The sequence below is a fragment of the Dreissena polymorpha genome, chromosome 4, assembly GCF_020536995.1.
Source record: "Dreissena polymorpha isolate Duluth1 chromosome 4, UMN_Dpol_1.0, whole genome shotgun sequence".
Taxonomy (NCBI): Eukaryota; Metazoa; Mollusca; class Bivalvia; order Myida; family Dreissenidae; genus Dreissena; species Dreissena polymorpha.
Genome location: NC_068358.1, coordinates 75,412,097 through 75,425,222, shown reverse-complemented (window position 1 = coordinate 75,425,222; position 13,126 = coordinate 75,412,097). Strand labels below are relative to the sequence as shown.

Genomic DNA, 13,126 nt, shown 5'->3' with positions numbered 1-13,126 from the left:
CTTGGCAAATTTTAAAGAAGCGCAAACAATTTCCAACTCGGCTAAAAACGATGCTTATTTTCCCAATGTTACCGGTGCCTTAACCTTTTGATGGTTGAAAAGGTGCCTGCGAAGAAAAGTGGCATTCCCATAAATTACTTCAGTTTTCATTGACGTGAACCTTTGGCGGCCATTTCTTCGACGAATCACAACCACTTTCAAACACGGTCGAGTTATCTTAAGAACACATTTTGTGACCAAGTTTCATGAAGATTTGACTTAAAATGACACTTATAGAGTTCACATAGTTTTACAATAGCCATATAAGGAAAATGCCCCGCCCCTTGCGGACATGTTTGTTCGAAGAACCACAGCCATTTTTAATTCGGTCGAGATACCAATAGAACCAAAGTTCTGACCACATTTCTTGGAGATTGGACTAAAAATGTGACTTTTAGAGTGTTCACACGAATTTACTTTGTCCAAATGAGGCTATCCGACCGCCCACTCGTGTCCAATTTTTTTTCTACGACCCACAACCATTTTCGCACTCACCGAGCTATCATTAGGTAAAATATTGTAACAAAGTATTACTAAATTTATTTTGAATATAAGTCGATAACGTTTACTACAACACACACAATTTTATATCGAAATAATCGTAAGGATCTCAGATCACGCGCTGGAACAAAAATAGAAATCTTAGCAATCACACATCAATAACTCTCGACAAATTAATGGATCGAAACGCCCTGCTTATACTCATGTCCACTCTACAGGAATGATAAATACCAAGGTTCAGCAAATTCGTACCATAAGTGTCGGAGATCGGATCATGCACATTTGTTTTTAAGAGTAACGGACGGACATCGATAAGGTCAGGAAACGATTATCGGCGATAATCTTCTTGGATAAACATGGTGGCGATTATTAGCATATGCCCTCCCTACTCCCTTTCGGACAGCATAAAAAATCAAATTCATCGACATAAATATTATTGATTAAATAAGTTACGATATATAAGGACCACGGTCATTCTTCGAACTCATGGTATATAATGCGCTTACCCATGACATTAATAATAATTAAAAGAACGGCTTTCCAGACCAGTACAAGTTGTGTATCCAGGCCGGGTACCGTACCCTCGATCATCGTTATCCAGCGCTCTACGAACTACGCTAACTTGCCCGATTCGATAAAATTGTTTGGAAAATGTTTAAAAATATACAATATACTCTCAAATATGCGTGCACATATTCTTGATGGCGGTTTTTTACACATGAATACAAGTAACATAATAATAAAATTATATCATTAATTACGAAATATTTTAATTACAATAATATAATAATACACTTCCCCTGGAATGTGAAAAATGAAAGAAACACTTTTTTATTTATTTATTATTTATGATTTGAATAAATCACACCAAAGAAGAACAACAATCAAGTAAAGAGTCAAAAACGTGTTATCTAAAATTACTTTGTTAAATAATTAACGTCAACGGCCATGGTTTACATATTAGTCACTTTAATAAATTCAGATAAAATGTAAATCCAAACTAGATTTGAAGGAGAAATGCTGTAACATCTAAAGGTACTTTAAATACACGTATATATTTACAATATGATCATTTCCACGCGTGTCATTTACAGTTCTATTCCATAACTACATTCCCTGTGTACACTAAACAATACCGATTATATAAGTGTATATTGCGTACATGCAATGGACTGTTACTAAAAAAAACTCTGCCAACCTAAGAGACGGGTTATAAAATTATTTCAATACGACAGATATCAACCGCCATGGCAATATTATTGTTGTTAATGTTCATGTTATAACAATAAAATAACAAAAGGCACACTTTATATGCGTAATATTTATACAAAACATGATAATAAACAAGAGTTGCATGGGTCCTCCGGCGCTTACCGCACACAAAAAGGAACAAAACTATGCTGATTAGGTGAGTCCATAATAATAAAGTTACTTTATGAAACAAACATATTTAATTTGTATTTGCAAAATCGACTAAAATATCATTAGGGCAAATGTTCTGACAAACATTCATTAAGGTCTGACTTGAAATGTGACTTCTAGAGTGAAAACAAGCATTTTCTTTAATATGACTTGGTGTCTTCACATGTACCAGTAACAAACTCGTCCGAGCTAATATGACAAATGTTCACCACATTTCATTGCATTAAATGTGACTTCTAGAGTGTTAACAAGCCTCCACTATTTCCATGCAAGAAAAACTGCCCCACTCATAGTGTTCAACCGTTTCCAAACTTGGTTAAGATACGATGAGAAGAAATTTTCTGACCAAGTTTCAGGAAGATTGTACAAAAATGCGACTTAGAACAGCGTTTATACAATCGTGTGCAAGTGTAAACAAGTTTTTTAATTGACCTACTGGTCGTGATTTTGATCTCACGTGACCCAGTTTCAAACCCAGCCGATATTTATTGGGACAAATAACCCAGAATACTGAAGATTAGACGATACATTTGGCCACTCGAGTGTTAACAATGTCAATACTGACGATGTAGACGCACCGTACGCACCGTACGACGGGCGAACGGAGATCACAAAGCTCGCCATGACACACTGCGCTCAGGAGCGATACAATTATAATAAAATCATCTGATGAAAGTTACTCACTGTATGCAAGTTTTTGTGGTTCTTACGTTTTAGCGAATCAAATAATGTGTGTCACAAAAAGTTGTTTTAATACATTGCTGACTACAAATTCCAGACGACGGAAGCTTATACAGAAATAAACTAGAATATGCGATATAAATTCAATAAAAAAGACAATTAAGCCATCTGAATTCATTTATATATTTTTCCCAAATACGTTTCAAACAATAAGTATGCTTATCAAGGGCCTATTTTGAAACAAAGAAGCAATGAGCTTCGTTCTGTGAAAACTAGGCTTAATGCAAAGGCGTAAAACGTTGTCCTAGATTTACACTTTCCGCCCAAACTGAAGTTTTTATTACAAGTGACTTCCTTAAAACGGGAAATTCCATAAGAGCGGAAAGTGTCGTCACTGATTAGCCTGTGCGTAAATTGTAATGTGAATTGTGATACTAAATCACCATATAGCGTGTATCCAATCAATTGTAAATTGCCACGTGAATTTTGATGCTAAACCATCCTTTAGCGGGTTGTTTTGTTCATTTGATAAAAATAATGTTTTGCGTAGATTCTGCTTAACTTATTATGGCATTTTTAAGGAACCTTCATCTAAACAGAAAATGCAATCGAACAAGAATATTCAATCTCAAAATTGTTATGAAATCGTAATCGATTCTAGACATTTGTGAATCTTTGCAACTCGCGTGTATTGTGCCCTCTTAGCGGCCTACACCATCCACGGTCATGGAAGATGGATAGAAATTAAATCCTACACTCCACAGCGTATAAATATTTGCAAAAAAAAACATTGCATTCCTAACAACATAATTATTTCAAAATGCTCTTTACACTCCCGTTATAATAATCATATCAGCATTTCGTCATTGCGTGGCATCATCTGAAAATCTTTTTAAAGCCTAAAAATTTCAAAACACGTATTCGAATTCTTAGTATTCTTAGTATTGTTTGTGACATCGTATGTCATAAAAACCGCGTTATCAAATACTGTAATTAAACGATATTCCCTTTTTCCCAATTAACTATTATGCAAAAAATGATTTCACCCAGGGTATAATTCGAATATAAGCTGCATGACGAGACACTACGATTGTAACAGAGCAGAAGCATGCCACAGTGCAATGACTTATGTATATGGCAAATTATAAATTGGAAGTAGGAAATACTGTTACCTGCTACGCATAAGAAAGTGAACTGTCCATGGTAATCATTTAATAAATTATGTTAATTTAATTAAACGATCTAAATAGTTCTACGTAACACTATTTAAATTTCTGGTCTAGGATACAACTGGTAAATATTAATTATATTTGTTAAGTTCTTGCTTTTTTCGTTTATCATCAAAACATACAAATATTTACGTCCTTATCACAATATCGCCGATCATAAAAATACAATAGTAACACAACAACAATTACGTACAGAATGAGAGCGCGTGAGATGCAATAAAGGCTGTGTGTTCATTGAATGAAGCGGATATTATAAATGAATGAATGATACTTCATGTAAACAAAGTTGACAAATTATGTACATGAAACTTTAGCCACGTGCTTTAAAAATCCATCCATGCTGGATCCGAATATAGGGTGAACGCACAAGCGCGCGCACGGAAGAACGCCGTGAAATAAGCTGCTTGTACTCTGTTCACGGGCCATCAATTAAACAAACATCTATGTCATATGCCCACGGACCAAACACTCACCCATCCCACGAAATATGCATCTAGTAACAACTTTATACCACACAAAAACGTGCGTGTCGTCAACACTTAGTTATTTTCAATCACATTATATAAATGAGTGAAAATGATTCTTAGTGCATTTACATCGCATAAACGCGGTCGCAAGAGTTTAGGAGCGCAGAAAATAAGTTGGACGTTATGAATTGGTTTTAGTTTTCAATAAAATCGAAACTGGTCAATTGACAACACAATAAATTATTTTAAAAAGTAAATAGAATGGAAAAATTAAATTTCTCAACATGTTTTTATGTTTTTTACCAGTGTCTCGATCTTGTACAATTAGTCTATAATTCCCCCAAAACAAACTTAGCGATTGTCTGTGTTGCTCCCGAATCGAACCCGACTATGTCCAACATGCCAAAGTCTTCCGGATCAGCGATGGAGAACCCATTGGACGCCATGCCGACCACGATAAGCTTTGCCTCCGGGTTGTTCATCTGTTTCCGGTATTCCTGCAGGGCGCGTGACGGATGAATCTTGCCAAACCATGTTTCACTGTCTGTGTACACGATAAAAACGTCGTACTCTTTCTTCTGTTCCTGTGCGTGAATCATCGGAAGTGCGCAGTCCGTGCCTCCGAACGGAAGTGCTTCGGTCTTCTTTAGGACTTCTGGCAGCGTATCCGTTTTCTTAATGTCCACGGGAACTAGTCTGTGCGAGAACGCGACGATGTCGCAATGTTCTTCTGTTCTCATGGTAACCATCATCATTGCAGCTGCCGCGAGTTTGCAAGTGATCGTCGTGCTTCCGACGCATGGAGCGTCCATGGAGCCGCTGACGTCGATGGCGAGGAGGAATCTCTTTCCGGTTGGTTCCACCGCCTTGAAGCACGTGTAGTATGCATCGTCCAGGGCTTTCAATACAGCGTCATTGGGGATCCAGGTGAGGTGACCTTTGTCCCCTTTTCCTGCCTTGTACGTATTCAGGGCCAACAACACCTGTAACAAATTCAAAGGATTTACAGTTACTGGTGCATATTGCCTTTATTACAAATATTCGATGGATTTTGTCTAAATGATTATGAACAACATGTAGAGCACGCTAAATCTTTCATTTCTTCGTTTCTCTTCGTAGGGTATTTAAATTACAACAGAATACGGGGATGAGTTTTGTCGAAACCGTACTATTCAAATTCGTATGTGGAGTCGTTACTTCTGTCTTAGTGCTCCATTTTTATTTTCAAACATTCAACATTTAATACGAATACACACATACATTCAATTAAATCAATTATGCTCTGTCTAAGTAATCGTGAGACCGCATTCCAAAACAACAAAACACTTGTTATCACATTAATGAAGAATAAGATGAAAATACGAAGTACCATACATCTTTCCTTCTGTAATAAGTTACATATTCAGTCAAATGCCCGAGGGAAGTGTTTGTAATAACATATAATATATGTAATAATATATTTAATAAATCAAATACCTTAAACGGGTGTGTTCGCGACTTTTTCAGTAGCTCCTCGTCAGCCAGGCGCTCTACAAGCGCTCGCTCCACCCACGACTTGGGCTGGCAAAGACCAAGGGAGGTAATCTTTCCCAGGTTCCGGATAGTGGCCTCCATTTTAAGGTTCTTGATAAGAGCTTCCCAAACCTTGGACGAGTTCAACAACTGTGTCGGCATATGTTCTCTTTCAAGACCGAACTTTTCAATAAACTCAATGATATCGTCTTCATCAGTGCACGTTTTCGCCCTTTCCACAGCTGTTAAGTATTCCAACATCTTTGACGCATTTTCATCATCCTTGACGCCTGGATTCTCTGCCAGATATTTCTCCAACTTCTTGTAACCCTTTGTCAGATACTTGTAAACTACAACCGTGACATTGTCTTTAGGCTTTGGATGCGCAAGCCGAAGCACGTCGCAGTGCGTGAAACCCTCGCGATGTCGGTACTTGGTAACAAGTCTGCACAAGCCGACTGGATTCTGGCACTTGTTAACGTACCACTTGATGATGTTGTTGCGGTGAGCGCGTCCCCACCCGGTGCCATTCGACTCCTGCTCGCAGTATCGGACGAACATAAACAGATGTGTCGGGATGCGGCAGATTTTGTGGAACGCTTCGTAGGCCGCCTTCTTTGTTTTCGCGTCATTGGAGCGGGCGCAGAGGGCCAGGGCGAAGATTGTTGGGTTCTGTCTCGCCGCCCTGCCTTCAAGACTTATGCTCAGTATCAGTTTCACTACCTCCTCACCACGGCCGTCAGCTATCAACCTGCGAGAAAAACGCCTGAGGTGTTTTGATTTGATCAAGAATGCGCTAAGACTATGTTTGGTATTCATAATGAAGCAAAAAAGCAACAAAACACCAATATCGATTGGATATACAAATTAGAGCATATAAGATGAATAATAAATACAAAATATTTAAAAACGTATAGCATTAATATAGTTTCCAACTACAATTAACAAGAAGTATGAAACTAAACTAACCACTAACTATATAGCCTGGCGTGGTTATGCCTACGCGATCACTGATTCAACGAGTTTTAGTTTTACATGATTTTCTACCAACGCTAAATGAATAAAGTTAGCTGCACAAACTCGTTATAGGGAATATCAAATATACATTACATTTATTACAATTGATTATATTTCAGAAAGAAAAGGGTGCGTTTAATCAACTTAATGTAGTTTTTGGTTTGGGGCTGAAAGTAATATCGTGGACGGCAAAAAAAAACGAAATAAAAACATGCTCGTTTGACCAAAAGAGCTCAGAAATACGTTTCACAAAATTCTCACATTTCTCAGAGATGTCCCATAACATACGCAAATATCATACGTTTCTTTTCTTTCAAAAAGGCTAGAAAACGCTCTCTTCCCCATACCGGTCAATGCATTGTGCGTCCTCTCTCTTGGGCTCGATGTTGGTCGCCTTGTAGCAGAAGGAGTTGTCTGAGCCGAGGAATATGAACCTCGTCAGCTTGTTCAGGTCGTTCACGCGCCATACGTACGCGCCCGTGCGATTCTTCGTCTGCGTCGGTTTGATTTTCTGGGACTGCGGGATCTGATGTACATAGACAGAATATGTGCATACTGTTCTTTGTATCTATGTATTGTTTAGACTTGTTTATTCGGCCAAGGAGCGACAAATGTGATTTCTGTATGCGTAATAAATACACGAGTGTAGTGATTCGATTGATATAACAGGCACGAATCAGAAACAGAATCAGAACATTCAACGACAAACATGCGCATGCTTATTGGCGGATAAACAAAGATAACACGAACACTATCACGATTCTATACAATTATCTGACAGCTATTTTTCAATGAAAACGAGAACAGTATACAATAAATATGCGTTCAGGATTGTGACGTCTTTTTGCGTTGTTAATTGGGTACTTTAAAAATATGTGAATGTTGCTAGTGAAAAAAATCAGCGAGTTTCTGTTTGAGCATGATATAATTATAAAGTACTTGTACTGTACTATGTACTGTATTTTATATTATTTTCGCAAAACCAATATGGTTTGTTTACATTTTATGTTTAATATCATTTTTTCTGGCCACATCACTCATTCTATTTTGTTGGCACGAAAATGACGTATTTTTCATGATCGGACGAATAGAATAACAGGTATGTATTCAAGATATGTTCATTTGCCAAGGCTAATAAATGGTTTAGGTTAACTAAGCATCGCTAAATAAACTTAATAAACTTAAATGTCTTCAACACTAACCTAGTATTATATAAATCAATACATAAATGTGTTTTCTATATAACGTAATATATAACGTAAGAAACGGATAAAGACTCTGATAAATTTAATACAACCATTAGAAATAAAATAAATATCGTCGAGGTCGTAAAAGTTGAAAGCTATTTGGAAGTAAACGCAGGCTGTTTGAATCCATTACAATGTTATTACAATTTATTAGTTTAAAGGGATCTTTTCACGTTTTGGTAAATTGACAAAATTGAAAAAAGTTGTTTTATATTCGCAAGTTTTCGTTTTAGTTATGATATTAGTGAGAAAACAGTTATACTGAACATTTACCATGGTCTAATATAGCCATTATATGCATCTTTTGACGATTTAAAAACCTGCAAATTATAAGGCGTTGCACCGCGAAACGATTGAATAATTTGGAGAGTTCTGTTGTTGTCGTTTAATTTTGTGAAACTACAAAGATTGCTTATATAAACAATAAAATATGTCACTCATACATGTTTGACAGGATGGCCGAGCGGTTTAATTGGTTTTTACTTTAGGACTCCGAGGGTCACTGGTTCGAGCCCTGCTGCGGGCTACTTTTTTTTCTTTTTTTAATTTTATTCTTGATGTTTTACTGGAGCTTTTTTGATCCAAAGTTTACATTAATCAATATAAAGCATTTAATGACAAACTTCAAAACATGCAAAAATCTGTGAAAAGGCCCCTTTAAGGTTCATGACGATTTGAGAAGTGGTTTTATTAAATTCTACATTATTCCACTCGTACTGATACCAAAACGTTACGCAAAAATGTCGCTAACGTAATGTTTCTTTAACGTTAAAAGTTTTGTTAGACTTTTTTTATACAATTTGTTATAGATATAATCAGTGCCCCAGATAATTATTTCGGTAATAGGGTTTTCACCCACTGATTTTGAAAAATAGGGTGATTTCATTCTTGGAATAGGGTGAAATGAGTTATAAGATGCATACAGTAAAACCATTGCTGCTTTACTTCTGTTGAAGCTGCACACAATTGTATTGATTCAATAAAACTGTAAACTAATATAATTAACTTTAATAAACTGATGTTTCATAACATCTTTAATCCTTAAAACTGTCAATAATATAAACTTTAAACTTAAAAAAAATCGATAACACAAATGATTCGGCACTTATTGACTCTTGCTTTCTTGGTTCGATAAAGTTAGCGATCGACACATATTTTGGCGCAACAATTGCGGACGTCTTTCTCTTAGACATTTTTATTACGCATCGTATTAGAAACTGAAAGTACAGACACTTTACAAATATTTGCACAATGAACGACGGATTAAGTCAGATTGAAAACGCATGTATGTCGTCGTAAATAATTTTGTCAGCCGCTTTATTTAACTATGAAATCTAGTCCGCAGAGCGTTTGAATAGCTTTGACTGTTTTATTGCCCCGTCATCCAGGCGCTTGCTGAATAAAAGCGTCGCCGCGTAACGAAAATAATCACAAAAAATACCGAAAATGAGCAAAGTTTTTTCGATCAAAGCTATTGTATCGTACGCATCAAATAAGACGAATGTGCGTAAAAGGCAAATCGGGTGCGTTTTCAATACGCATGATATTGTATTTCTTTGCGTTTTTAAACATTTTAATAGGGTGAAAGACGCAGATACGCAGCTTATCTGGGGCACTGGATATAATTCAGTATGTTGCAATTGTATCGGTATTCTTACGTGTGAAATGTGTTAGTTGTTGTAGGTATGAATTTATTTGACATAGAAATAGCATTTATTGACGATGTCGAACAAAATAATAAAAAATAATGTCAAGATGTTCAATCTTAAATACTCTCGGTGAGCGTTTATGCAGTAGGTTTTTCGCAAATTTATTTTAACTCGTATAGAATCTATCAAGTACATGATGACGTTGCATGTGACGTTGTTTCCATGAATATTGCTAAATATCATAATATCACCAGGAATAACATAAACTATAGACTTGAATATTTAAATAACAATCGATTTTTGCGACTTTGCAATTGTAATTTCTTTATAAAAAATACTGAGAACCCATTCTGCTTGGGTTAGGAGCATAGGAATTCTGCAAAGAATATCGCAACATACGTGAAAAGCTACGTATCTTTCAAAGTTTCGTTTTGATTAACAGAAAACTAAGAGAGTAATATGCAACACAATTTACACATGTTCTTGGTGTAAAATATCCAACAGTTGCCCAAGTCCAAGAGCACATTAGTCTGCAACAAAAAGATCGCCATGCACTAAAAATATAATGCCAAGCAATTCTTCATAGTATTTAAATAATTCCATGAAGTTTCATGTTGATACGCAAAATTTTGAGAGACTTGTTCAATATCATATCTTCAGTATGACAAACCAACCCACTACCAAAACAACCAATCAACCGACAGGGTGTTTCCAGTTCACGCTCACAAACTGCGGAAGAAATAGACACACACAATTATTTGTGTACGTTAAAATACAAGTGGTAATTCCCCGGTAAAATTTCGTTACATTATTTTCTTTACTATTTCCTTTAATTTCTTTACAATTTCCTATAATATATATATCGTTTTTATATGTTTTCATTATTTCCGTTAATTTTAAACAAATTATCATCAGTTTGGCAAAGTATTGTTGAATTTATAATTTTGTCTAAACCGTCGACCATTTAATCATGAGGTCGGTTTAAGCTGAATTTTTAATTTTCAAAATCTCAACTTTTTTTAAAGATAACAAATAATTGATACACAGTTCTAAAATATGCAGAAGAATCAGCAGTCTTTCTACTGATATACGATGCTTATAATCTGTTAACAATCAAGAAAAGAATTCATAAATAATTGTTACGGATTAACGCGTAAAAAAAGAAAGTTACGACATTATTAAACGTTTTTTAGTTTCAAAAGTGGTCTTAATTAAAACATGGAAAAACTATTCTGATTATCTCAGAAGAAAAGAAATTAAAGTATTTTTTCCAAAAATATTTGCGAGTGAAATGCCCCGCTACATAGAAATGGGCCATTTATGTGTGCCATTAATGCATAATAAAAAATGAACAATAATAAAATATGATGCATGCTTAATAATACGAACATGAATAATGAAGTTGGACGAGTTTCGATCTTAGAACTAATTGTCTTTTTCATAATTTACCGTCGAAATTTCCACAATAGGTAGTATAAGTGGTACATTATATTACTGGGTCGTAGCAAAGTATGTAGTTGTGTAGATCTAGAAATATAATTAGTGGTTTATAGCCTTGTGGAAAAAATGTCAAGACTCAACTAATTTCAAATCGGTTAAGTGTTTCTCTGCCTGTCTGATCGTTGATACAACGTATCATCTTTAATTTTATGATGACCGGTAGGTTGACTACGAACTGATTGCATACAGACCAAATTATACATTTCGTGTGGGTTTTTTTTTCAATCCAGACATCTTCCGCCTACCAGGAAGAGCTGAAATAGAAGAGCTGAGAAGACACAACTTATTGTCAATACATTGAACTGATTTTGTTAAAACCCTAATATCATAATTAAAAATGTCAAAACATAATTCAGTTTGTTCTGAAGTAATCGAGAGAAGATGAAATACGTTTGGTCGTTAGGTAAACAAACGTCATAGGATAAATTAGTACGAGCCAACGATGGGCGAGTCTACGAACATACAAAGCATCTCACCTCGTTTGTATCTGAAATAACACCAGCAAAACCATTTTCATCATCGTCATCGTCAAGTAAAATTCCCTTTGCTGATATATGCAATATAGTTATGGAAGAGATCGTTCTCGACTGCAGTAGGCCCATTTTATGTGCGTACACTTTCGTTGCTTTTAAGGTAACTTAGTATGTTCCCATGTTACTATAAATAGGTACAGCCTGGTTTTCCATGTCTAAACTTAATTCGTATCACACATTTATTTGGGATCCCTGTACGGTTTCACCGGTATTGATCATAAGCGCTCGATGTTAATGACAATGTTTTTTTTTATTTATTTATTTGTTTTTTAGTTACCCGTTGTTTATTATAATGCATACACATACTAAATTAATAAGAATCTTCCGACAAAACGTCTTCTTAAAAAAGATAGTTTGACTATGTACATAGATATTGACGTCAATATCTATACATACATAGTCGAACTATCTTTTTTAAGAAGACGTTTTGTCGGAAGATTTTTATTTATTTAGCATGTGTATGCATTATAATAAACAACGGGTAGCTAAAAAATAAATAAATTTAAAAAAAACATTGTCATTGACATCGAGCGCCTATGGTATTGATAGCAATCTAGAACACAGTTGATAAACGTGTTGCTATGATATTAATTAGTAAAAAACTTCGTTTTGAATGAAAAATAGTATATCCCGAAAAAACTTATCTGAAAAAAATCACTAACAAATAACAAAAAAATCAGAAAAGTTGATTAGTTGTTATTATTTGATCATTTATCATTCAAAATGATGGTTTTACCACGGAGCATATCTTATCTAGAGCCCGTGGTTTAACTAATTAATATCATTGCCACACGCTGACCACCTGTGTAGTAGAACAGTAAGCCACCTTCTGTTATAACATTATTATTGGTATAATCATCATAATTATTATTATTAGTAGTAGTAGTAGTAGTAGTAGTAGTAGTAGTAGTAGTAGTAGTAGTAGTAGTAGTGGTAGTAGTAGTAGTACAGGGGTTTTTCTGCCTATTTTGGGAAAAGGAGTCTCACCAAATTGGGAATTTTTATGCCCCCGGATCGAAAGATCGGGGGTATATTGTTTTTGGCCTGTCTGTCTGTCATTCATTCATTGTGTGTGTACCAAAACTTTAACCTTCGTTAAAGTTTTGCAATAACTTTTGCATTAATGAAGATAGCAACTTGATATTTGGCATGCATGTGTATCTCACGGAGCTGCACATTTTGAGTGGGGAAAGGTCAAGGTCATGCTTTAAGGTCAAAGGTCAAATATATGGCTTCAAAGCGGCGCAATAGGGGGCATTGTGTTTCTGTCAAACACATCTCTTGTTTATCGACAAAATTGTCCATTTTGGGAATTTTTGCTTCGATGAA

At 35.5% G+C, this 13,126-nt stretch overlaps 1 protein-coding gene across 1 annotated transcript; it reads right to left on the bottom strand.

The window, feature by feature from the left end:
- Positions 1 to 1,365: 1,365 nt before the first annotated feature.
- Positions 1,366 to 11,933, bottom strand: LOC127877424 (RNA-binding protein Ro60-like). Its single transcript, XM_052423294.1, has 4 exons — positions 11,741 to 11,933; positions 7,216 to 7,394; positions 5,816 to 6,602; positions 1,366 to 5,322 (listed from the first exon to the last, which is right to left on the bottom strand). The coding sequence occupies exons 1-4, from the start codon at positions 11,864 to 11,866 to the stop codon at positions 4,669 to 4,671; spliced, it is 1,746 nt and encodes a 581-aa protein (XP_052279254.1). The 5' UTR covers positions 11,867 to 11,933; the 3' UTR covers positions 1,366 to 4,668.
- Positions 11,934 to 13,126: the final 1,193 nt, after the last annotated feature.

Excerpts from the sequence above, each read along its gene's own strand:
- LOC127877424 (XM_052423294.1), bottom strand. The coding sequence starts at position 11,866 with ATGGGCCTACTGCAGTCGAGAACGATCTCTTCCATAACTATATTGCAT. Across the intron at positions 6,603-7,215 it reads GACGCACAATGCATTGACCG|GTTGATAGCTGACGGCCGTG; the intron begins GTATGGGGAAGA and ends TTTTTCTCGCAG. Across the intron at positions 5,323-5,815 it reads CGCGAACACACCCGTTTAAG|GTGTTGTTGGCCCTGAATAC; the intron begins GTATTTGATTTA and ends AATTTGTTACAG.